The following is a 27,633-nucleotide window of genomic DNA, read 5'->3' on the forward strand; positions in this document are numbered from 1 at the left end:
AGGCACAATGTTGAATCACATTAAGTCTTAGGTTCATGGATTATTGTTTCATTTAATTTTTTGTACAAGAGTAGGTGGTCCAGAATAACTGATCATCAAGCCACCTAGTAGCAACTTGTGCTTAGTGGCTCTTCTTACAAGTAGCAATATAGATGGAACAATATGAAAATTGAGCATGGCCAACAACCAACCATCAAGACAATGAAAACAGTAGCTGCCAGAACCAACAGATTACAGAATAACAAAGAAGATATGGTGTGAAAAATTAGCAAGTTGTCTGTATGCTTCTAGGTTAGTTAGAGTAGACAAGATTACAAGAGTAGACAAGATTACATGTAAATTTTGCCCATGTGATTTCATGTATGGGGCATAATCCCTGAAAATTTAGTAATAAAATCTGCAAAGAGTCTAATCCTCTTTACATATGGTGTTGCTTGTTGTAGTATAGGAGAAAAATGTCAATACCAGTATGCCATGCTGCAAAATCTCCATGAGGGCAAGATAGCCACCCTATAGCTCTGCATGCTTGTGTGTTTTATTGAAAGATGTCTTACACCAGTCCCCTTGAAATATCTTTGTGTCTCTGTCTGTGGTTCATGCAATCACCAACAGTACTTTCTATTCTGTGACTGTTTGATCTTCGTTATGGAATGTAGTGATGAATTTGAAGACTAACAGGATCAGAAAGGACAAATTTTTTTGGTGGGATTGGGGTGTTGGGGAGTTCTTAAGGTAGTTTTGATGCATGTTGGTGAGTTTTCATGGAGGAACATGGCAATGAGGGGATTATATAGCATTGACTAGAGCAGTGGTGCTTGATTTTTCTCTTAAAATCACTTCACCTACCATATTAAAAAATTGTGGTCTAGTGTAGTATTCTGGTTCCATGTCTCTAAACCTCTTCTTGTTGTCCTGATGAACAAGAAATTGCCAAGATGGAAGTCTCTGCAAGTAAACTTCTTGTGGCCTTCATCGCATTCTAAATCAATTATTAACTGACATTCTTTTGGAAGAATTTTCTGAAATGATACTGTACCAATCTAACATGAGCACAATTCATAAGGGTAAAACCCCCCCAACACCCTTCACACCTGCCTGCATTAGCAAGGATTAAAATGTTGAAGGCAAGACCCAGTTGGCTTGATTAACAAATGAATTATGTGGCACAAGAAATAGAAGTTTAAGACACTGATGAGCACTGAGCAGTTAGATATTATGTGGAGATAATAACAACAGAAAATGTTGATTAGCAACATTGAATTAAACAGAGAAGGAGTCTAAATTACAATAAATCAACAATTAAATCAACCTAAGTTAGAACTAGATGGTGTTTCATCCATACACAAAAGTGGAGCCACACACAATAAAGACTAGCAGAAGACAGGGCTTCATTTCAGCATCACAAAGAAGTGACCTGGGGTTCCTAATTCTGGAGAGGGGTCCAATACAAGGCTTAAAATGCAGCATCATGGAGAAGAAACCTGGTTTCTGATTCTGCTTGATCTCCTAACTGGAGTCACCACCTCTTCATCTCCACATCCCTTCAAAATCCAGCGCAAGAGCAACAACATATAAGAGACAATGTGGGTTATTGTGCTTCAAATGTTTGTAAATACTGAACGAAAGTAAAATACTTACATGCTTAATGTGAATTTTCTCATATGATGTAAAACTCCCATAAGATGGTGAACCCGTTGAGTATTCTGATGACGAAGCAAGGGACTCTCTTTTGTTGCTCTTCCTCAGCCCCCTTTCTTGGCTTTGAGCTTCACTTGCCCCCTTAGATCCTTTTTGGTTATAGGATGGTGAACCCATTGAGTATTCTGATGTAAAACTTGCCCCCTTTGATCCTCTTTTGCCATAGGATGTGCTCCTTTGGAAGCTGCTCATCTCAGATGGACATGACTCGCCAACCATATCAACTTCGGTTGGCCAATTCCTAGAAGACAGCCCTTGGTGAGTGTTCTCCACACTTGCTGTAGGGATAGGAGCCAGTTTCTTGGCCAGCAACTGATCCATGGGAATTGCAGCAGGACTCGGGGTAGGAGGTTTTTGTTGCTTTAGAAATATGAAAGCTGCAGCTACTGTTAGAATTAGAATGAGCAAAGAAATCCCCAAAACGTTAACAGCAGAGGATTTTTCTTTGAGTGACAGATATAGTTCCTTGAAGCTTTGTGAATTTGCTGTCCAAGCTTCTGATTCTGAGCTTTCAGGTTCGAAAACTGCTCCACTGGACTCAACTTCAGTATGGGAAATTAGTTTATTTTCTCCGTGGAGTTTCTCAGCTTGAGGCACTTCAGTCTTGATTTCAGAAACCTGTGGAACTTGAACTTCCTGTTCGTTTTCAGCTATGATACTCTGTGCCTCAGGGCCAACATGAGAAGCAACACTACTTTCCTCTTCAATCTGCTGCACTTCAACTTCAGCACGGGAAACCAGTTTATTTTCGCCCTGGAGTTTCTCAGCTTCAGGCACTTTTTCAGGCTCAATTTTAGAAACCTGTGAGACTTGAACTTCCTGCTCCTTTTCAGCTATGATACTCTGTGCCTCATGGTCAATATGAAAAGCAACACTACTTTCTTCTTCAGTCTGTTGCACTTCCGAATTATGGGGTTGTGCCTCATGGTCAATATGAAAAGCAACACTACTTTCCTCTTCAGTCTGTTGCCCTTCCGAATTATGGGGTTGTGCCTCATGGTCAATATGAAAAGCAACACTACTTTCCTCTTCAGTCTGTTGCACTTCCGAATTATGGGGTTCCGCGACTTCAGCTTGTAGAGGGAGATTTGCTTCTTCTAATTCTGTTTTACCCTGTGAGGCCTGCTCAAGCTCAGTATGAGAAGCAACGTGATATTCCTCTTGAATCTGTTCCAATTCTGAATTATCGGGTTCAATTACTTCAGCTTGCAAAGTCAGCTTAGCCTCTTCAAATTCTGGGTTAACTTGTGAAGCCTCTTCAACTTTTTCATATGCTTCAGTGACCATATTACCCTGCTCTTTCATTTGAACAATTCCAACCTCTAGCTCCTTCATAGGCCACTGCAAATTTTGTTGATTTTCCTTCACAAGGTATGCACCGCCCACAATATCTACTTGTGAATCTGTGAAGTTACCAAACCGCAAGAAACCCAATTCATTTGTTTCTTTTACAATGGGAATCATCTTGGAGAAATAAGACACTGTGTTAGCTGACCACAGCCTGAAGTTTCTAGTCAGCCCATCAAAATTTGTTCTTGCAAATTCAGCGAGCTCAGCTGGTTCATACAATTTAGTGAAGCTTGACTCTTCGCCGACAGAGGAATCAATGACTGAGATAATGAATGGAGAGTCAGTAATTGGTATACACAAACACCCAACTAACAGGAGCAACAGAACAAAAATGGGCTTCAATCTGAAAGAGGAATATGACTTGGACACCCCTTTTGCCTCAAGGGCCCTCCCATTAGAAGTGCGGATGTCAATGGGATTTGGTTCAGACACATTGGGTTCTTCTTGGGCTGTTTCTGTCAAAGCTGCTTCACTTTCTTCTACCTCTTCATTTTGTCCTTCCAGTTCAACGGAAGAAGAATCTTCAGATTGGGTATCTTCAGGGGTTTCAGTATCAGACAGGCTTTCAAAGATAAAGCTATCCTCAAGTCGCTTACATCCCCTCAAGCCGACCTCTTGTTTTTTGTTGAGTAACTTTTGAATTCTTGGGTTAGGCTTGTAGAGAAGGAACTGAGGCCTGGGTGAAAGATAGTTTGTTTTGGGATCATAGGGAGGAGGTGATGGATTAGCATAGTTTGTTTTGGGAACATAGGAAGGAAGTGAGGGATCACAGGGAGGAAGTGATGGATCAGCATCAAGTGGTGCCAGAATAGAAGTTGATGAAGGAGAAGGACTAGGCCTGGTCTTTGAACAATCATCAATACCAACACAGTCTGATCCCATGGTTATGGTCTCTGATAAGGATTCAGAGTCATTCTTGGATTTCAAAGGCACCGGAAAATCAAGGACTTCATCGCCTTTGGAAGCTTTGGAAGGAGAAGGAGCCACAGGACATTCCTTCCTTTTTCCGGGATCTACCATAGTTGAATCAGAGGAAGCTGACTTTGAATCAGAATCTTCAACCACTTCCTGGAGATTCAATGGACTAAGAGGACTTTTCCCATCTGAAAATGATGACAATGAAGTTCGAATCAGTTCGTTCCTCTCAAGCAACACTTTCTTTTTGGGAGAGGCAGCAATCTTGGAAGCAGCAGAGATAGTTGGGGACATGAAGTTCTTTGTACCCTTTGAAACAGCTGGTGATCTGATTCTCACTGGTTTTGCATTCTGATCTTTCTCATTCTCTTTCTCATATTGGTGTGGAGGAACACCACCTTCTTTTGCAATGGAGTATCTTCGTGGAAAATCTATGACAGTATCAAGAAACAAATCAGAGTTCTAATTCCACTACTGAAGCAAAAGAAAATAGGACATCTTTCAAATGCCACCCATGATAAAATTAGAAATTTCAAATGTCACACCCAATCTAACCCTTCCCATAATCAAACTAGATTTTTTTTTTTAATTTTCTTTTTCTCATTTTCTAAGCAACCAAACAGGCGGTGCTGTAAATTTAGAACAAAAAATAAATAAAGAAAGAAGAAAAAAACCCTTGAACCTGAAGGAAACTTTTCAGCTATAACCATACTAAAACTCTCCCCGGCCCCCATCCCACCACCCAAGATGAAGATCTTGTGAATGGATTTCCTCTGAAACTCCATCCACCAAATTTCTTTTATTTTCCCAGAAACCAAACAGGCAGTACAAGAAATCTTAGAATAAAAAAGACACTAAGAAGAAAAACCGAATTAAAACTACTACTATTCACAACAAAGAATGTCCAAAATTTTCCCGACAGACAAACATAAAGCACAGAATTTTAAACAAGAAAAGAAATTAATAAAAAGTAAAACACAAGAACCTGAAGGACCGTTAGCAGCTGTAGCAGGATTAAATCCTTTCGTGTTAGCGACAATTGAAGGCTTGGTGAAAAGAAATTTTAAACAAGAAAGCACAGAATTTTAAACAAGAAAAGAATAAAAAGAAAACACAAGAACCTGAAGGACTGTTAGCAGGTGTAGCAGGATTAACGCCTTTAGTGTTAGAGACAATCGAAGGGTTATTGAAAAGAAATTTTAAACAAGAAAAGAAATTAATAAGAAAAACCCAAGAACCTGAAGGACTGTTAGCAGGTGTAACAGGATTAAAGCCTCTCGGGTTAGCGACGATTGAAGGCTTGGTGAATGGATTTCCACTGAAACTCCTTCGGAGAGTATTGTTGATTTCTGAGTTTCTTGAATTGGGGTTTGATCTGCTTGTGACCGGCGAAGGTGAGGGAGACCCGTTTGAAGAAACAGCCATGGTTGGTGATTTCAGGATGGAATGAAGAGTCTTCAGAGAGCAAGAAGGCAGGAGGAGTTTGCTTGAGATCTTGAAGTGATTTGAGTTTTTGGATGCGTTTCTGCAGAGATTGTAACGGCTCGTTCTGGAGAGTTTGAAAATTTAAATAGTGTTTTTTTTCGACCGTTGGAGAAAAAAATATTCCCAAGATCAAGAAAGGTGCTGAAGCCGTTGGATCATTATGATCTGCCTATATTTCAAAACGGTAAATATTTTGGAGATGCAAATTTAGCCGTTGATGACTTTCACTCTTATGGAAAGTGGTGAGTTATGAATAGATTTATAATGATTTTTTTTTTTTAATGTTGGATATTTTACTCAACTTACCAAGTAAATAATATTTTTTTAGTTTTTAAAAATAAGAAATTGTTTCTAAAAATATATGACACTATTTACCTATTATTCTTTTAAAATATTAAAAAAAAACAAACCGAATTTTCACAAAATAAATAGAATTTGTTTTTACTTATATTTTTTTAAAAATAAAAATAAAAATAATTTAAAGCCCATAAAAAGCACATGAAATAGAATAGGATATCTTTCTCTTTATATATATATATATATATATATATATATATATATAAAATTCTTCACTAACCAATATTAAAAATTTTGGAATATGAAATAATACATTGAAATTTTGGTTGAAAATGAGTTATGACTTTGTTTTTCTTGTATGCATATTAAATTTTAAATCAAATAAGAACAAAGACGTAAATGCTTTAGATTCTTTAATAAATTTATTGATTTTAAGAATAATTTGAAATTAAAAAAACTTAATGAATTAGTTGTAGATAAGATCAAAACTACTCTAGAATACTTTTTTGTAATCGAATAGTACTAAATGTGAATATGTAATAAAAAAAAATTGATTTATTTAGATATAAAAATTTAGATATTGTTTATTTTTAAGTTCATTTTAAATAAAATATTACTGGTCAATGTTATTTTTAAATTATTATTATTTATTTTTAACAAAAAAAATTATGCATTAATGAATATGTTAATATCCATATTTTATCATATGTAGTAAAGTAATATATTTTTAATAAAAATATAATTTATGAATTTATTAAAAATATTAGTATTCATAGTCTATTAAAAGTGATTTATAATATTATAAAATTATTTTATTTCTAATAAGGCTTGAATTAAATTGAATTATTATAATATAAATTTAATTTATTTTTATTTATAAAAATCAAATTTTAAAACAATTAAAATCTATTTATCCAAAGGAGTTTTTTAATATTTTGAAAATGTTTTTTAAAAACAACTTATCAAACACCCTTATTTTAGAAAAGAACAAAAAATTAATTTTTGTTTTTTAACTTAAAAATAATTTTTAAAAACAAGTTTTTATTTTATAAAAAAAATCAAATGAGCCATAATTTTTTTTAAAAATTATCCTTCATCGTTTTTTCATATATATAAGTCTTTACTAAAAATATGTGATTATATATATATTTTAAAAATTTAATATGCGAGATTAAATATTTTGGTTCATATATATTATAATATATAGACATATTTATCATATAGTTTTTTAGGTGTGATTTCCAAACTTGGTAAATTTTTTATAAGGGTTTGCCTTTTATTTTAAAAATGTTTTTTATAATTTTAAAAATATTTTAATTTATTTTTGTTAAAAAATTTAGTATCATAAATTTCTTATATTAATTATTTATTTTGCATCTATTGTGATGTATAATATCTTATGTAAACAAGTTTAATTTAAGTTCAAAATTATAATGTTTTCATTTAAATATGTATTAATTTGTTAATTATCAAAATATAAAGAACTTATATACCATGTAAAAGAAAATACTATAAAGAAAAAGCAGACCCGATACATGTCGAACAACTTTTTTAGTGTTTTCTATTTATTAAGTCTAAAATCATAGTTGTTAATTATAATTTTAAATTAAACTTAAAATCATAATCGATGATTATAGTTTTAAACTTGTACTTAAAATTACTGTTATTAATTAGATTTTAATTTTTATCCCCAAGAAAAAGGGGAAATCCCAACCCACGTGGATTACCACGTGACGGAGAAACCTAATTTGAGAATTTTTTCCATTGGAGGGTTATTTGAGGGATTTTTATTTTTTATATAAAAAAATAAAAAATAGGTCACAGTGGTTTCAAGCCTAAGAAAAAACAGGCATATTCCTACACCCCACCTCCAGCCAAACAGACCCCTACTCAATCCTTAAACCCTTCCATCCTCAACGCCACTGGTAGCGTAAAGCCCCCACTGTCATCTCTATCTCCACCGTCTCTCTAGCCATGTCCTTGTTTCTCAGAGCCTTTCCTCTCATAGCTCTTCGCTCCAAACCCTTCCCTCTCTGCCGCACCATTTTCAAACTCAATCCAAAACTACTCCCGAACAGAACCATTTCCTATGCTTCTGCTTCTTTTTCAACAGAAACCCAAATTTCCGATCCCAAACCCTCCATAATCCTCAAGGACACTCTTCAATGGGTCAGCCGAACCGGATTTTGCGGCGAATTATCTGTTGACGATGTGGGCAAACGGGTCCGCATCTGTGGGTGGGTTGCGCTTCACCGTGTCCATGGAGGTCTCACTTTCCTCAATCTACGCGACCATACCGGTATCGTTCAGGTATCTGTCATCGCTTATCTGCGTAATGCTTTTGCTTTCCCGAAATTCAACTATTTGGGCATGAAATTGAAGTACTGTAATCATAATCTTCGTAATGGGGCAGTTCAACACATGTAATTTTATATTAGAATACATTAAAATGGTCTTTTTCCTCTAAGTTTGGCCTAAAAACTATATGAAATTGAGTCGGCCCGTATTGGTAAGAGTTGAATGGGAATTTTGGTTTAATGTTATTTGTTTTAAAGCCAGATTATTTTCATAGTTGTTAAGTGATGTTAATGTTATATAGTGGGACTGGTGCGTGAGGATTTGTTTGATATTCCTGGAAATTGGATGAGAATTTGTAAGAACACCCAAGAGGACATTGTTTTTGTAGGTTTTCTATATGAATTATTCCAATTCAAAAATTATTGTCAAAATGTGAATTTTATCATCATGAATTGATTTGATAGCACTTCTGTGTGATGTTAATGTTATTGATTGATTGATTTATTTGCTTTTAATTTTCATTATATTCCTAATAGTTCCCAAAACCCAACTTTGTCACCAATTGTGTTTGGTTGCTTGAAATGGGTATTGGGAATTTGGGCCTTGCTTGCTTAATATCCTAATGAATTTGGCCTTGTATTTAAATTCAAAGAAAATTCACAAAGGATTCTGCAGTAAATGCAGAAATTTAGAAACATCCAGTACCAGAACTTCAAGTCAAATATAATTTTATTCAACCAAATGCTGCTTTTGTTGATTTTATGTCCATTTTTTTTATTTATTGTTATATGATGTTTTGCATTGTTAATTCATAGGTTACAACCCTTCCCGATGAGTTCCCCAAAGCACATTCTACCGTGAATGAGTTGAGACTTGAGTATGTGATTGCTGTAGAAGGCATTGTTCGATCTCGGCCAAGTGAGTCAATCAATAAGAAAATGAGAACTGGCTTAATTGAGGTATATTTCATTTTAATATGTTATTATTTATTTTTGTTGAAGATTGCAATTTCTTTTTTCTTTTCTGTCTTGATTGTACATCTGACACTGATGCTATTTAAGTGAGATGCCAATTTTTGTTTTCCTCTCTTTCTTTAGTACCACCCTTTTTCAATAGTTTTGTTGTCTTATTTAAATGCTGTATGCGGCAAATGTCCAGTTCAAAAAATTCAGTATCTTTCCAGTGTAATCATTCATCAAGCATTTCAGGATTGGTTTGTTGGTCTTGCCTGAGCGCATGATTAGTGATTGCACCTGAAATTGGAAGTGATGGACAGGAGCCAGAACTTTTCAACACATGCTTGCCCCACCCACTTAAGATCAAACTCAGGCTAGTCTGAACCTTACAGATTCGTACTTCATCAATGCCTGTCAGAAAGAAAGAAGAAAAAGAAAAAGGTTTATAAGTATTCCATTGATGTATTCAGTGGATTTTGGTTGTTGAAAGGGAAAAAAAAGCTAATGCATTGACTTTTATTACAGTGTTATTTGATTCAATAATTCGGTCAGCAAGAGTTTTCAGTCCTAAGTAGTAAGTACCAGATCTACAGTCAGATCTAAAAGGAAACGGAACAAATAGAGAAGATAAGAAAAAGAATTAATCAAATAATGAATAATGATACATACCAGGTCTCCATCACCCATGGAAAAGAGATTTGAAGGAACAGCTTCTTCATTTTCAAGACAGAATTCTCCTCTTCCTTAAAGATGGGCCTATTCCTCTCCTTTCAAACACAGAGCATGTTAAAAATGGAGGAGCTTTCTTCCATCCATTCTTGTATCTCTTCCTACATAACAACTGTGTGAACTTGGAGTAAATTTTAATTGAACTATCATGAACCATGCCGCTCCATGCAAAGACAGACGTCCACAGCTTACTGATAACACCAAAATTGAGGATTAGGTGAGTTTCTAATTTGACATTTCTCAAGAACATAGAACACCAACTGCGAGTATTTCTTCTGGCATCTTGTTTAAGAATGGGTTACCTACCAAGGGTTTGTTGATATATAAAGAAACAAATGGGTCCTAGTTGCGCTAACTGTGGGGAGGACCCAGAGGATACTGATAATTATTATTATTATTTTTTAATTTTTCCAAATTTTAAGTTTGATATTGGAACATGGAATCTCATTAGAGAGATATGTGGCTTTTCCCTAATTCTGACAATATGGATGCTATTCATTGACAATTGACAATCATAGCTTAGAGACAATGAATTTAGAGGTGAAAAATTGCTAATATTCTTTTGGCTAATCTGGTGCAGTAGTGTTGGAATTAATTTCTAAAACAAAAATAATAATTATTATTTGTCATTAAAAAAATAACTTATATATAAAGACTAAGTTTAAGTTTAGATAAAGGCATTATTTGCAACATTAGGGACAACAAAAGGTCAACCTGGCTTGGCACAGACTGAATGGAAAAGAATAAGATCCTGGTTCCAGTGTTAGAAATCCCTGGTTGGAGGGAATGTATTCTTCTGGTTAACAATAAAAAAATTAATAAATTGACAGTTGAAGGGGCTCTAGTCATTCTATTTCTATGAGAAAATTAATCAAAGTTCATTACATTTCAAAGATGTATATTTGATTTAGTTTCCTTAATTGAATATGGATACTTAATAGTTCTAGTTTTATGGCTAAATTAATTCATTGTGCTTGAAAGATGTATATTAAGCTTTACAATGGGGATTTGTCTGTGTTCTATTGTTATATATTAAGTTTTGGTCCATAGTGTTTTTCCCCCCTCAAGTTTGGCATGTGCTTTATTACGGTTGCAATCATATAGCTAGTCTTTTATGCTTCTTTTTTATGCATGCCAGGTTGCTGTGGAGCATGTCCAAGTGTTGAATGCTGTGACATCTAAGTTGCCCTTCTTGGTTACCACTGCAGATGATGCGAAAGATACTGTTAAGGAGGAGATCCGTTTGAGGTAGCTTGCTTAAGATCGCTCTCATTAAATCACTCTCATCTAAGTTACTGTGACATAATTTATATTTGATACTCTGCTATCCTTATGCCTTCTAGTTTTCTTGTTAGTCAGGCCCAAAATAACACTTATTCTTATATTTCAAGATTCATGTGATTCTTCTTATCACTGATCCTAGTTTTCTAGCCCCCATTCTCAATGTTACTGCTTTAAATATGCTAGTACCTTATTCTTTGAAACACTTTTGATCAGACGTGTTAATGTCTTAATGACAAGAACCCTTATACAGGAGATCTTTGTAGCAGCTTTTCCATTTTACAATTATGCATACAGCTTCTTTAAAGATGGTAACGGTTATCAAGACCCTGGAGTTTGCTTCAGCCTTCAGGGTTACTGTGTATTAGTCATGTTCCTGCTATTTTTTGAATTCTTAATGTCCATTTTTTGATTTTAGCATATGCTGAAACTGTGGTATAGGCAATGAAATTGCCAAGGAGGGCTTTGATAATTGACGGGAAGCTTGTTGTTTGAGGGAATTGTTTTTTATGGATTCGCTTAACTGGTGTAAATTTTTCCTTTGATTATCAAAGTCCCTTGGTGGATTTCCCCAAGGGTGTCCTAAAGCTCCTCCATCAAGCATACTGCAGTCTATGGAACTAAAGGTGTCCGTTGGAGCAAAAATGTGAAGACCCTTAGAAGCCATGACCAGAACACTAGTAGAGAGATCCAATCTTTAGTGAAATAAATGCTGTAACTTTGGTCGTTTCCAAAAAAACTGTTGTGTGATAAAAAAGAAAAATCTCTAACTGATGTCTCTTTCTCCTTCAAGTTCACCAAAGTCGACATGTAATAAATTAACAAAGCTCAAAGTGGTGTATTTTCTCCTTCAAGCTTACCTATTATATTACCAAGTGAGTGTGATTTCCACTGGATATGCACAATGCTTTAGATAGTTCATGAAAGTGCATGCCATGATTCTTCTATCTATCAATCAATAACTGGCATGTGTTGCTGCATGATGAATGCTAAGAAGTTGGGTTTGTCTCAGCAATGATGAGTCAAGCTAGTGTTTCCAAATCCTGAAATGCTGCAGAGTTTTTTGAACATCATTTTGGTTGTCCTCACCAGTGCTTGCACAGTTGTGATTTAGTGTTTCATGTAAAAAAAAATAAGCTTATTGTTTTCTATATGAACCTGGTGGTTCACAAAGGATTTCAAAATTCTTTTCTGATTTTGTGATTTTTGGGTTTTTTCTTCTCCTCTCCAATTAATATGCGTTCTTGTAGCTTTATTAATTGAGATGATTCATATATATGTTTCTAGATACCGATGCCTTGACCTACGCCGGCAGCAAATGAATTCCAACATTATGCTAAGACATAGAGTGGTGAAACTCATTCGAAGATACCTAGAAGATATACATGGTTTTGTGGAGGTATTATCCTTTGCAGTTTTAATTACAGTTGAACTTCTTACTTCAAATATTATATTTTATAGGATTCACTTAAAATATTATTTGTTTGGATTTATGTTTAATTTTCATACTATATTTTGATCGTGACTTTTGTAGAGTAGATTGAGACTCCAATACTCTCTAGATCTACTCCAGAGGGTGCTCGGGATTATTTGGTGCCCTCAAGAGTTCAGGTACTTGACTTGTATCCATCTGCCTTTAAATTTGAGATTTTGCTCTTAATCCATTTCCAGTTGCATGTGATCAGGGATTTAGTATTTCTTTTCCTTTTTGAATTATGTTTTCTTGCAAGTTGAAAAATGAGACTCAACAAAATGCACAAATATAAGTCGCCGATACTTGTGACTGCACTTATCTGGTAGCTGCCTAAGTGGTTTATCGCCACATCATTGCATAAAAAGGGCCTTGTGGAGGTGGAAACTGTAATCACCCTAATTGGGCACAATGTGAATTCCATTAGGCTATGTGCTTATCTAGCACTTGTGGAATCGCATGTTCTCCTGCATTAACCATCTCAAATTTTTTATTTATGTTCTAAATGATTGGGTGGGCATAAAAAAGGGGCTGACTTATGCTATACTGACAACTATAATTGTACCTTGAACCATGATTTTTACTCCCTGCTTCCTGGAAAGTTTGTAGAGGACATAATGATTTGGTTTGGATTCCCCTGTTAGCAATATTGCTAGTATACAATCATATGTATGGGTTCACATGAATATTTTGTACATATATATTATGGGTTCACACATGTATATTTTGTGCATAAACACATAGTTAATTCATAAAACATATCATGTCTCGTTTTTCTGTTTTTCCATATTATATATCGTATTGTAATATGTATCATAAGTTCTTTTACATAATGCAAAAATAAATAGAGAAATATGCATACACATGTGAGATACATAAATACGTGGGAGGCATGAAGTATAAAGTAATATGTAACAAAATTCATGAAAACTAGAAGGATTTAAAGAGTTGAATTATGTCATATGATATGAAAACATTGATTACTAGAGTTTTGAAAAATTTAATTTAATAAAATATAAGTTTAATGCATAGGCTCATCACAAGGTGTATCAAAATAAACTTTTTGAATCTTTAGATATGATTTTTAGTTCCAAATTTTAACTAGGCATTGATACTTACATTATTGATATGTGCATCTTTATGTGTTATCTCCAAAGTTCTGACTTTTCGCGTTTATCATTATTCCTTTCTCAAAAAAAAAAAAAAAAAATGGAAAAAAAAACTTATAAAGCCTTTAGTCCTAACCATTGCACAATATGTCTGAGGAGTAAAGAATCAATTGATTATCTCTTTTTCTAAATTGTCCGAGACCGTGGGTTGTGGCACAAGTTATTTAGATTAGTCAGGTTAGGTTGGGTTCCTCTTAGAAGTATAAGTGAGTCAGTGACATGATGACCTCTCTTTTAGGGAGTTTGAGAGTACTCTCAAAGGTAGAGTACTTGGCATATTGCTCGTCTCATATTGATCTTGATGGTTTGGTGGCAAGCAATGTAAGAATTTTTGAGGACAAGTGGAGGATTTAAGAGATTAGATGGGATCTAATTTATTATATTCCTCTTTTTGGTCCTCTAATACTATAGCTTTTGAGGGCACTTTTCTTAGAGCTATACAATTTAATTGGGGTATGGTATGTAATTGAAAAGGTTAAAATGGAAGTTACTCCCTATTTAGGTTTCACCATTAGTGGGAAGTTAAATTTCAATTATTGTGCTTTGGGTAATTTTGGTCCGTTGGAGATTGGAGGGGTGATTAGAGACCATAGTGGTTTTGTGGTTAGAGGTTTTTCAAAAATTGTAGGAGAGGGTTTAGTCATTGAGACAAAGATTTTAGCCCTTTTAGAGGGCTTGCTACATGCTAGGGCTCTTAGCCTTTCTAACCTATATGTGGAAGAGGACTCTACTATTTTGATATCTTGGGTGGCTAAATTTGAGAGACGGTCTTGACCATACAATGAGTGGCTCTATTAAATTCTAGATGTTGCATGTACCTTGGATTGTTCTTTCTTTGTCTTCTTGTTTATTTAATAATGTCACTGATCTTTTGGTAAAGAGAGGAACAATGCATCAGGTTCATTTTATGGGGGATCTTTTACCCCTATAGAAGTGTCTAGTTGCTTTTCTTTGTACAGTTTCATGTGGTGCTCTTGTGATGTCTCTCTATGCTTAGAGAAGTTTTATCCATCTCTTCTTTTGATAAGATTTTGTATACTTCGGAAGGATTGTCAATCCTTCATTTGTACTTCTAAATTCATCTCAATGAATTTGTTCGTTTCTCATTAGAAGAAAGAGGAAAAAAACTGATATATTAAATAAAAGTTTTTATTTATCACTCATCATCATTTCCAATGTCAACATTGAAATCATATAAATGATGATTCCCAATATTCATTGTTCAAATAAATTTACATGGAACATTTTATGTATAGTTCGGTAACAAGAATATAGCTTGTCATGTAAGACTATTTTACTTTTCTCTCCCTTTTATGATCAATTTTTAATTTTAAAGTGTTTTGAACAATTTATGCAATAATTCTTCTAATCTTTTAAGGAAAAAGAATTTCAAATTTGATTTTTCTCATAAACTATGAAAGATAATTAAAATGCATGTATTGTTGTATCATGTATCATGTATTGTAGATGTGTCATAAGATATGCTTAAGACAAGATACTTGGCTGTACGAATCGATTTTCATTAAAGAAATTGTGTCATATGATTGTATCATATTGTTTATCATAAGTTTTAAACAACTATGTATATGCATGCGTAAACTGTAAATATACTTATACTTTGTTAATTTATGTAGTTTTGGCAATATATGTACCTAGATGCATGTGATTTAGTTTGGACATTCTTTTGGAATCTTGTTTTTTTTCATTTTTGTTTCTTTTTTATTTACTACATATGATGATATGGTGGTATAGTGTAGAAGAGTGGGCCCATGACACTTGGGGTTTGCTTTGTTGACGGTTAGAATAAATGCCTCACTATTAGGCTGGATTCCCCATTATTTAACCCAAAAAAGATAAAAAAACAAGAAAAAGAAAAGGAAAAAGATGATGTAGTGGTTGGATAAAGAAATGCATGCTTAGAAGGGTATGGATCTTCCTTTCTGAGGAGGTGTTATTGCCATAGATGGATGCTCAATATTTTCATGTTAAGTCTCTTAGTCTTGTAACAAAACGTTTGCATTCCTGGTTTTGTGTGAAGGAGAATGTTTTATTAGGAGATAAATCATCTATTATTTTGAAAACTTTTTCCTGGCTTGCAGGTCTGATTCACTCTAATGTGTATTTTGAAGCCAGGGACATTCTATGCTTTGCCCCAAAGTCCACAACTGTTTAAGCAAATGCTAATGGTCTCCGGCTTTGATAAATATTATCAAATAGCAAGGTAGTTTTTTTATTACAAGCTGTTTTTGCTGGATTCAGTCCTTGTATGCTTATTGCTTATTTCTACTGTGCTATGAGTTTTCTGCTTCCAGTGAAGATATAGCTCTACAGTATAGGTTATTTTCGTTTATAATGATTAATGAGTCAAGACGCCTATAAAAAAAAAACAAAATTAAAGTTTGCTTTTCTTTGTTTACAGATGTTTTCGAGATGAAGATCTTAGAGCAGATAGACAGCCTGAGTTCACACAGTTGGATATGGAATTGGCTTTCACTCCTTTGGAGGATATGCTGAGGCTCAATGAAGATTTGATAAGACAGGTTAGTATTTCTGGTGCAGGGCCATCAGAAGACCATTCTGTGGATTAAAGAAGAAGACATGTCATTGTGATTCATCTCATGCTTGATTTGGGCTGAGACAAGTTTGTGTCATTCCAGTTTAGCTCATTAGCATCTGAATATACACTTGAGCCCTGACTTGAAGTAGGTTTTTATGTGTGTGTCTGTGTGTGTGTGTGTTTCGGTGGTCTAGTTTAGTGCTTGTATAGCCAGAAAGCATTTTTTTGTATCTCACTATCCATGTATTCAATATTGCATGTTTCTTAATTTTACTTTGAATGTTCAGAATTCTGGTTTGAGGAACAGCCTCTTATTATCTGCACATTACAAAGCATGATGACAAAAATTGCAGGTTTTTCTAGAGATTAAGGGCATCCAACTACCCAACCCTTTCCCAAGGCTCACATATGCTGAAGCAATGAGTCGATATGGTTCTGATAGGCCAGATCTTCGTTTCGATCTTGAGTTGAGAGAGGTATTTATTTCTGTTAATTTATCTATTTACACTTCTGATAAAAAAAATTATTTAGACTTGACCATTTTTTTTTGGGTAAAAGAAGAAAATAGGACTGTGAGAGAATGCACGGCTTCTCTCATCTTCATTCATAATCCTAAAAACTTCTCTTGGCAGAACATAGACTATGTACTTATTTTAGTTATACTTTGTACTCATTTAGTTATCTATTGCTTTATCATGTGTTACTGATATTCGATTTATCCTATGTTTATTTCTTTCTCCTTTTGTTTTCTGATTGGTAGTGAATATCATTAGTCTTTTTTTTGTTGTGGTCCTAGATAATGTGAACATGGTTCAAAATTACGGTATTGGTCATTGATTCGGAAGGCACCGAGGAACATCGATCTTGGTAACTCGGATCAATATCAGATGATACTCAAAATATGCTAATTTAATATAATTGCTCAAAAATTCAAAAAAAAAAAAAAAAAAAATCAATATGATAAACAGTTATATTTTTATTAATTAATTATTAAAATATATTGAATGATATCTTCTTATATGAATTTTATCATTTTTTTTAATTATTTTTCTCAATTTGTAAGTAGAATAAACTCAATTAATTTATTAACCGTTTATATTTATAACCATATAAATATCCATGTTCTTACCTTTATGCCCATAGCCATATAAATATCCCCATTTATCTTCCGTAAATATTTTTGAAATCCTATCTTCAGCCCATACATCTAATCAGTAATGGACAATGCCAGATAATACTATGATATAATATCATATATATTATTGGTGTGTAAAAAAAATATCCAATTCCCATTCTTTTCCCAAATCTAAGTCCTCTTCTTCAGCTAAGGGTGAATCTTGTTTTAAAGCTTTCAAGGTCCATGAAGTACAACCAAAGATATCTATGCAAGAAAAACCAAGGCACCAATGAGATGTCGTCACCAGCAAACAATCTACATAACCATTCAAGATGTTGCCAATAGCAAAAAGGATTTGAAGACAATGATTGGAGGAAGAGGGAACATTGGTGTTGGATTGTCATTCAACTTTAAGTTGCTACAATAGTAGTAGCAGGCAACAAAGAAAGGTGATTTTGTGGATGAAAAAGAAGAAGAGAGGGATTTGTGATGTAACTTGGGGTGTTGGGGTCGAATTTGAAACTTCGTCTAGTCAAATGAGTTTTTTTTTTTTCTTCAAAAAATCGGTTGAGTTAGACGATTGAAGGCGAGTTAGTACCGTGTCAATATTCAATGTTGAAATTGTAACTTGGGTATCGAAATCATCTCGGACCTAGCTGAGGCGGGTATGACTTGGCTGAGTCGTACCAGACTTGGCCAGTATTTTGAACCTTGAATGTGAAGGTTTCTATATAATTTTATCACCTGTTATTCCCCTGTTATGGATCAACAACTATCTAGTAGTCATAATTGTCTTCCTCATTTAATTTAGATTTAAAGTTATTTGACTATCAAAAATATATTTTCAAAGTTACTTCATCTTGCTGAATTTAATCTTTCTTTTGTTCATGGATTAAGGAAATTCATTGTTTATTAAGTATTACTTAATTCTCTGTAGCAACCATACCTATAAAAAAAAAAAAAAAAAAAAAAAATTTCTGTAGCAACCATGAGTTTGCTGCTTAATTCCATTCAAGTATTATTTACATCCTATGTTGTCATGAGCTCACAGGTGAAGTTAGTCCATGCTAAGCCTTTTCCTGTCCGACTAGTATGAGTTCTGGCAATTTGCTTCCATAATTAACACCTAATCGTTCCTTTCTTTTTGAAAATTTATATTTAATTTTATTCCTTACTGTAGAACTATTCCATTAATTTATAAATAGCTAGGGGAACCTGAAGGTAGCATTTTCGCTTTCTAAGTTTGTTCCAATATCTGTTTTTGGGTCTTTCCAGTAGTTCAAATGGATGAATACCACATCTCAACCATGAGATTGTGATTTTAAGTCTGACATTTTTTTTTCTTCCTCTGTTTAAGTTTGAGGTATAAGCTATACTGTTGCATATTAATTACCAAATTGAGAGAATTTTTGTCATTCACCATAAAAAATTAGTTGATGTTGGATTATCAAATTCATGATTTAAATTATGTTTAATTTTATTAATTGGAACTGCAGGTGTCTGATGTTTTCTCAGAGACTACCTTCAAGGTGTTTGCAGATACTTTGGCAAGTGGGGGAATTATCAAAGTCTTATGTGTGCCTTCGGGCGCAAAACATTATTCAAACACGGCTCTTAAAAAGGGTGATATTTACAGTGAAGCAATCAAATCTGGAGCAAAGGGTTTGCCCTTCCTGAAGGTCTTGGATGATGGTAAAAAGTGGCAATGATGGCATTTTAGTTATTTTATTTATTTCTGTGGTGTTATTTGAGTAGATGTTGTGGTTCACCATTGATGGTTTTAGTGTTGCTTTATTTTAGGGGAAGTAGAAGGAATTCCTGCACTGGTATCAAGTTTGGATCCAACAAATAAAAAGCGGTTACTAAAACAATGCTCTGCAGGATCAGGTGATCTCATATTATTTGCAGTGGGTGACCATGCTTCAGTTAATAAAACTCTAGACAGACTTAGGGTATTTATAGCCCACGAACTGGGTTTGGTTGATCATGTAAGTTTGTATCCCACCTTCTACTTTGAAATGTGTATACGACACAGTTTTTTGCCCTGTGTCTGACATTACTTGCTTTTCCCTCTCTGATATATAGTCCAGGCATTCAATTCTGTGGGTGACCGATTTTCCAATGTTTGAGTGGAACAGTGCAGAGCAGAGGCTTGAGGTGTGTCTCATGTCCATATCATGTCACATGCAATTTTAGTAAAAGAAAAAAAAATTGTTACCGCCTATGAAAGAAACTTACTTGTCACTATGGACAACCTCTGCCTTATTTAAGGAATTAACTAAATACATCACTGCTATGTTAAACTGCTCAATTGATTGTCATTAGGGTAGATCTTGCCATTGTAAATTGTTAGGAAATTTTGTCTTCGTGCGGAAGTGCTGAGGTTTGTCACATGTCTATTATATCTCTTGCAATCTAGTGAGATCAGTGTTATGCATCTCTATGCATGAGAAATCTACAATTCATTCTTTTGCAAATATATGTTTGTTAATGATATTGATTGAGAGTATATTTGAACCGGTGTTTTACCTTGGAAACTGCGGGATTATAAATGAATATGTGAGAATGTTATGCTATCTAGATGTTGTAAAGTTAATCTATGTGATTCCATTTTCTTTTTTCACCAAAAAATTGTTCTATTATGCTATGAATCTTCTGTACCCTTATCGGGGAAATGACCATGTTGTCACTTTACCTAGTTAAGCTTTTATGTTACCTTCTGATGGGATCTGTTGCTATGTTAAAGAATTTAAGTATTGTGCTTCTGCCTTTGATATTTTGACCAATGGTATTAAATTATACTTGCTATTGTTAAATTGTTTTTATATGGAAAAAGAACTGTGTATGGCATTTTACCTGGCTCTTTTTTCTGCTATTAATTAGATAGGAGCTTTTCTGACAGGATGTTGGGGGAGGGATAGAGAGGTCTTTTTTTTAAGTTTGAATTTGAGTGCTAACAAGTTAAAATTTAGTGTAACTTGTCACAAGTCCTTTTCTTTAGTACATTTTTCTTATTTATGCATGCGTTTGGAGAGTAAATTTTCTTTTTCAGGCCTTGCATCACCCTTTCACTGCCCCAAATCCTGAAGATATGGAAGATCTTTCCTCAGCCCGTGCCTTAGCTTATGACATGGTTTACAATGGTGTTGAGGTATTTATATCCTTTCCTTTTGGTGCTCTTTTTCCAAATTTTTTTTCTGATAATCACCTGCAAGTTAGTAACCAATGTGTTGCATCACCTGCTTCTATGGTGTCGTTAGATTGGTGGAGGAAGTTTGAGAATTTTTAAGCGCGAAGTCCAAGAAAAGGTTTTGGAAATTGTTGGAATCTCACCTGAACAGGTGAGGGGGCCAAACCCCTATTTTTAATGTTTAGTTTGGTCTGCTTACATTTTGAAATTTATTTTGGCTTCTTTTTGCATGTTATGGGCCAGTGATATTTCTTGCTACACCACTATGCATTAAGCAACCATTTGTTACAGTCAAAACCTCCTAAAAAGGCCTCAAGCTTATGGAAAAGTTTTTTATTTTAAATAAAAAGAAAAGAAATAGAATAATCTCATATTTGAATAAATTGAAAATAGGAGATTGATTTGTTTGATTGTCATTTTTAAATGGAATTGCAATAATAAAATTTTCACCCCCAATCTGGGATTTGATCTAGTTATGGGTTGTTTAGTAGAAAAATGGAAGGGAGAAAATGGAAAAGAAAAGGATTGAGAATTTCTAGACTTTCTCTACAGCCCACACTGCTCTTATAATTTGTATGCCAAAAGGTAATGGGAAAATACAAATATCCTCTTTTATTTATTAATTAGCTAGACTCTCAACAGAAACACCAACTGATTTAGTGTATAGCTTAAATCTTTATTTGGTGATCTAGTTTAGTTGAAAACTTTTCAATGGATGGTCATGGGACTATTTTCCCTTGATTTGGGGGTTTGATGAACTAAGAATAAAGATTATGTGGGGTTGTTGGGGCTACATCATTCCTGAAAATCAGGGTTTTAATTATGCTTCATTTGAAACAAAAATTCTGGACTGCGGTTGACAGAAAACGTAATCCCAAAATCTGGTGTTTAATTTTGAAAGGAAGCAGGATTGCATGGGTTGGTATGTTTGGTTCCTTTTTTTTTTTTTTGATAAGTAAAAGCAATTGAATTAAGAAAGCCTAAAGAAGTAGACCTGAAAGTATACATGATGTATACAAGGCGATAAGGCCAAAAAGATAAGGAAAAGAAAAAAATCACCCCCTTACTTACATCCCAACCAATTAATGAAATCAAATAAAGGCCATGAGCTAAAATTAGGAACTACCACCATTGGAATCAACTCGTTTTTGTCTAGGTTGATTTTTAACCCTGATACCACTTCAAACCACATGAACACCGAACTCAAGACCTTCACATGCTCCTTGCTTGCATCACAAAAAACTAAGGTATCGTCAGCAAATAAAAGACGAGACACTGTCACACCCTCGCCTCCTCTCCCACTAGCCAAGAAGCCCTCTAGAACACCTCCTTGTAAAGCCCTCTTCAATATACAGGAAAACACCTCCATTGCTGAAATGAAAAGGAAAGGAGAAAGAGGATCTCCCTGTCATAGGCCTCTAGAACTTTGAAAAAAGCCTATTGGGGATCCATTAAACAAAATCGAGAAATGAGTTGAAGAAATATAGCCACCTCATCCAATGTACCCACTTAACCCCAAGCCCCATTTTTTCCATGATTGCTATTAAGAACCCCAATTCACATTATCATAAACCTTTTCAATGTCCATCTTGCAAATAATTCCACCTTTTCCGCTTTTTAGTCTTGAGTCAAAGGCTTCATTTTCTATAAGAACTGCATTCAACATTTGCCTACCTTCAACAAAGGCATGTTGGGAATTTGAAATCACTTTCCCCACCCCTCTTTTCAATCTATGTGCCAAAACTTTAGCTAAAAGCTTGTAAAGGCTCCCCACCAAGCTTATAGGGCCAAAATCCTTCAAATCATCTCTTCCCCCTTTCTTAGATATGAGAACAATAAAGGTGAAGTTTAAACTTCTCTCAAAGTGGCCTAATTCATGAAATTCAACGAAAAAGCCCCATTACTTCATGTTTGACTATATCCCAAAAAAATTGCCAAAAAAAACCAAAATGAACCCATCCAGTCCAGGGGCTTTATCCCCACTCAGAGAGTGCAGTCTGGATCTCTTCCTCAGAAAAAGCAACCTCAAGGAGTGCCGCCTCATCACTGTCCAAAGAGGATAAAGGCAACCCAATAATTCTCAGTCTCCTGTCCCAGTCTCTGACAACATATTCTGAAACGCGTTAACCACCCCCTCCTTTATCTCAGCCTCCTCAGTCAACTTCCTACCATCCACCATACCAGAAGACAAAAAATTCCTTCTTCTCCGGCATTAGCCATCTTATGAAAGAACTTTGAGTTTTTATCGTCTTATTTCAACCATAATTCTCTTGCCTCCAAGAGATCTCTTCCATGCCTGCCCACTTGCTGAAGTCCTCCACTGCGCATCTTCTAGCCTCAGATTCCTCTGAATAGAGACCAGTCTTTTTCTTTGGCCTTCCAAAAACCAATCCGACTGAGAGCCTTTAATTTACTAGCAAGAATATGACTGCAGGATCCCCTGAAATTATAGCCCATCCACCAATTCCTGACAAGTCTGTAAACCCCTCCACTTTCAGCCACATATTTTCAAAGTGCAAGGGAGTTTTTCTGCCTGTGATCCCTCCTCCATCCAGCAAAATAGGAGCATGATCAGAAGTGGGTTTAGGCAACAGGCATTGAAATAGGCCGCAAAAGTGACTCTCCTAGTCTTCTGAGACTAAGAAGTGACCACACCAAGTGAAGGAGCCCCCGGTGAGAGGCAAATCCCTCAACTGCAACTCGTCAATTACCTCTGAAAAATGCCTCATTGCCAGAGACATCTTCAAACCCTCTAGTGTACACACTTCCCCATTTCATAAATCTTCCTGATCCCAGACTTCTCACTACCAAAACGGACATGAGCTGGCTTTTTTGTCTCCTGCAAACAAATTAGGTCTGCCCTTTGCGATCTTAAAAGGGCCTTCACTGCCTTCCTCTTATCCTTATCATTATGTCAAGGGAGGATTCTAATTCACATCAATACACCTCGAAGACTCCCCAACATTTTTTCCACTCCTTTTTCCTGAACTGAAGAGGACTCTTAATTAATGGATCACTCTAGCTTTAACTCTCTCAAATCTGGACCTGAGGAAAAAAACTCTTTTTTTCCTCCAGGAGCAGTATCTTTGCCCCTTTTCTACATTCCAGTCCTGGTAACAGTGTCAAGATTTCGTTCTTGAAGCCCTCCAGCGGCAACCCCATGAATCTACTGAACGAGAGCAGTTTTCCAAAAGCATCGTTGGATAAGGCATCCTTAACCATACCTACCATGACTTTACCCCCAAAATTCACTTGGTGGGTTGGCCTCTGTACCTCCAAGCCATCTAACTGAACAATACGCAAAGGCCTTGGCTCAAGAACATCACCATCCACTGAAAAACCCCCGGATCCTCCCAACATAACAAGTGTCCCGCAGCTTTAACACTGGAGGGCAAAGAAGAAGGAGAAGATCCCACAGTCCCCAAAAGAGGAGTAAGCGGAGTTCTGACCTGGAAAGCGAGTGGTCTCCTCCATCAATACGTCATTCGTGGCGCCTGGACTCAAGGCTTCAGAAGCGTCTGGGGTTCGCAACTCAAGAGCAAGCCTGACGTCCTCCTTGGAAATAAGAGGAGGGGAATCGCGAAGTTTGACCTGAAGTGGATCACCGTCTGTCTATAAATCCAATCCCTCCCCCTGCATAATGACAGCATCTTTAGGTTGGTATGTTTGGTTCTATTATCTTAGTAGAATGCAGTAAGCTAGTTTCAAGTTATTTATTTACTTAATTAACCGATAGATGAGGAATCATAAACCTTTATATCCTTGAAATGTTAGTTTCATAGTTCTGTTTTAATATTCATGCTAAAAAGAACGAAAACAAAGGTGAAAAAAATGAAAATATTCTGAATTTCTAAATTTAGCATTCTGTGCTGGATTGTGTTGTGTTTTGATAATGAGTTTCAAACAATTCATCAGGAAGGCATTAGTATTTCTGGTCACCATGCTTTAGAATGTGCATTTATTGACATCCATCTGCCCTTGCTATACTGTACTATGACATGCATGTGATAATAATGAACAAAAACAGCTGCTCTTATGTTGGTTTAAAATTATTAGCTTTTGAAATTTGTACATTTTTTCTTCTCTGCCAAAAAAAGAAAAAAGAATTTCGTAGATTCTCATTTGGCAATTTCTTCTTTTGTCTCCAGGCTGAGGCAAAGTTTGGCTACCTTCTAGAGGCTCTGGACATGGGTGCTCCTCCACATGGTAAGAAACACATTCCCCTAGCCAGAGTATTGTTCTTAAGTGTAATGGACTAACAGATGCATGTCCCTTGCATAGTATGATTCCTTCTCACGAATAAATGTTCCATGTTTGTACAGAGGTGTGTATTGTCCACTGCAACAGGCACCCAAATAATAGAAAATGAAGCCATTAAATTGCAAAGTAGACATGGATATAGGGTGATGTAGAATATATGCACATCTTTTTCTGATGGAAGATAGAATTACAAAAGAAAGATTTTAGAGATGAAAAATGAAATGAAAGAAAAAAGTGAAGAAAAGTAGAAATAGGTTTAAATTTTCTAAATTTTTTTGGCATGCCTGTTCAAGTATTCCTATTTTTTCCTCTATTAAAAAATGAAGAATTTGAAAATATAGAAGTTCCAAAATATTTTTCATTGTGCTTTATTTTCTTTCATATTTTTCATAGTAGAATAAAGATAATTTGGAATATCTCCTACTTTCTTTTTACTCCTTTTCGTACTTTTTGTAATCCAAATGGAATCTTTAATAAATACTGAATAGCCTGGGAAAAGAAATGAGTTTGATCATTTCTGAGAGTTGTTGAACTTAAAGGCTATGTTTGGTTCCCAAAAAAATTGAAGGAAAATATAAAGGAAAGAAAATAAAGAGAAAAAGTATAAGGAAAGAAAAAGTGAAGGAAAATACAAAATAGATTTAAAGTCAATAAATTATTTTTATTTTTATATGTTACTTTAAACTTATTTCACTATCTTTTTGATAAAAAAATTAAATAATTTGAAAATGCATGAGTTTCTAATTAATTTTAAATATATTTAATTTTTTTTTTTTGGGAATTTGCCATAGATAACCAAACATGAGAAAATCATTTCCTTAATATTTTTTTTTCTTTCCTTAGTACATTCTGGAACCAAACATAACCAAACAAATGTTGTTGATGGTCTAGAAAACAGATTTTCCTTTTGAACATCTAGAATCCAAATGGTAAATTTCTATGGTTTTCCAATTTAAGTTCTAAAGCCAATGCCTCTCAGGAGATTGGATCTGGAAATAAAATTTGTTGATTTTTTCCATGTTCCTGGTATCTTGATATTTTACAGATTCAGGAAGGTTCTTTAATGTTATGGCACTTGTGGATTGCTGTATGGGTTGGATTTTTGAGGAGTGAGTTGGCTTTTTATTAACACTATGGATTGATCTGAATCTGATGCATTGACTGGTTAAGCATCATGGTCATGTACAACCATCTAGTTCATTTGCAGTCTGAGCGCCTGATTATTATCTCAATATTTGGAGTTATAGTTAAGTTGTTATTTTTTTTTCCTGGTGCAGGGGGGATAGCTTATGGACTGGATAGGTTGGTGATGCTATTGGCAGGTGCTAATTCCATCAGGGATGTTATAGCCTTCCCAAAAACCACAACTGCTCAGTGTGCCCTGACTAGGACACCCTCAGAGGTGGATCCTCAGCAACTAAAAGATCTTTCATATCAGACCCAATAGTTACTCATTTTGTTCATTTTCTTATCCATTTGCTAACTTAATTTGGTTGCCCATTTCATTAGTATTATTCATTCACTAGAAGATCATTCAACTCCAGGGCTGCATCCAATACAGTTTTGGTTCACAAGGTGTATAATTTGGAGAAAGATTTGTATTACATATGGATTTTGCTATTTATTTCTCATCATTATTGCATTAAAATTCCTGTCTTAATGCTTGTTTTTGAGATTCAATTGCCTCACTCAGCAGTGTCAATGTGGGGTTTGCTAATAGGGATGGTAATGAAGTGAGTTTTTTCAGATACCCATTTCACTTGTCTTTATTTGGATGGTTTTTAGAATATGATATATTACGGGTAGATTATGTAAATATATATATTTTGCCCATTCATATATATAATTCAATAAAAAATATTTTTATTTATTTATTTTTTATTATATTTATTTGTAAATTCTAACTTGATTATAATTTTTAAACTTATTTTTTGGATGGGGATAGTAATAAGTTTAAATGATTGAGACAGGATTGGGATCAGGGTGAGCCCCATCCTAGCTGCCAACAGAAAAATAAAAATAAATTGCAGGTCTCATCTTCATGAATAACATGAGTACAAGGCCTTAAACAGTTGGGACTCCCCTTATTGGTTAAGGTTCAACTTGGTCCAACATGTTAAAGGGTGGAAATTATTGATTGGACCTTAGGCCATGTTTGGTAAGGCAGAAATATGAAGGGTAGGTGAAAGAAATTTGAATTTTTTAATTTTATTTCTAGTAAGTCATCTAATGAGGACACTCTAGGGTGCTAAACATGTGAACTAAAATGTTGAGATTAATTATTTTGTTGAATTTCAGGCAAATATTTTTTAAAAGACCATTGCCAGAAATTTGCAACCTTTGTTGAAAAGTTGAATGAAATGTGCTAGTTTGTCTGTGTATACCTTACAATTCCACTTATTTATTTTTCATTTTCTCACTGCTCTAAAAGTTCTCTTATTTGAGATACTAAAAATTATTATTATTTTATTTAAGTACATCAATCCAACAATTGTACCGAGATTTGGTACTTTTTGAATAAAATATTCCATTTTTCATTTTAAGTGAACGGATGATTAAGAAAGAACTCCATAGATATTATTTGTGTATATGAAAGTACTTTTAAACTTTCTTTGTATATATTGATTGATGAATTAATACCTTATGTGAAAAGTGCTTGCTTTGTAGATTGAGACAAATTTATTTTTCTAAGATATTTCATTTCAAATTATTTCTTCGAATAACTAGTCATTGTTCTTGTGAGTTCTTCAAGAATTTTTAATAAGATGCAAATCATCCACATGTTTTGATTTTTTAATGAAAATGCATGGATAAATTTGATTATTTACACTTATTTATTTTTGAAAAATACTTAATAATA

The 27,633-nt window shown here is 34.6% G+C and overlaps 2 protein-coding genes across 2 annotated transcripts; one reads left to right on the forward strand and one right to left on the reverse strand.

Annotated features, from left to right (window-relative positions):
- Nucleotides 1–1,227: 1,227 nt before the first annotated feature.
- Nucleotides 1,228–5,515, reverse strand: LOC104878843 (uncharacterized). The gene is made up of 3 exons (XM_010649712.3): nt 5,202–5,515; nt 1,639–4,394; nt 1,228–1,541 (listed from the first exon to the last, which is right to left on the reverse strand). Exons 1-3 carry the CDS (start codon nt 5,386–5,388, stop codon nt 1,467–1,469), a joined length of 3,018 nt encoding a protein of 1,005 aa, XP_010648014.1. The 5' UTR covers nt 5,389–5,515; the 3' UTR covers nt 1,228–1,466.
- A 2,070-nt stretch (nt 5,516–7,585) lies between these two features.
- Nucleotides 7,586–26,433, forward strand: LOC100241273 (aspartyl-tRNA synthetase-like). Its single transcript, XM_002271322.4, has 15 exons — nt 7,586–8,055; nt 8,859–9,002; nt 10,867–10,976; nt 12,297–12,408; nt 12,549–12,620; nt 15,779–15,870; nt 16,069–16,189; nt 16,560–16,682; nt 18,820–19,015; nt 19,124–19,311; nt 19,409–19,480; nt 20,376–20,474; nt 20,584–20,664; nt 24,662–24,719; nt 26,051–26,433. Exons 1-15 carry the CDS (start codon nt 7,720–7,722, stop codon nt 26,218–26,220), a joined length of 1,974 nt encoding a protein of 657 aa, XP_002271358.1. The 5' UTR covers nt 7,586–7,719; the 3' UTR covers nt 26,221–26,433.
- Nucleotides 26,434–27,633: the final 1,200 nt, after the last annotated feature.

This window comes from Vitis vinifera, chromosome 3 (assembly GCF_030704535.1).
Source record: "Vitis vinifera cultivar Pinot Noir 40024 chromosome 3, ASM3070453v1".
Classification (NCBI taxonomy): domain Eukaryota; kingdom Viridiplantae; phylum Streptophyta; class Magnoliopsida; order Vitales; family Vitaceae; genus Vitis; species Vitis vinifera.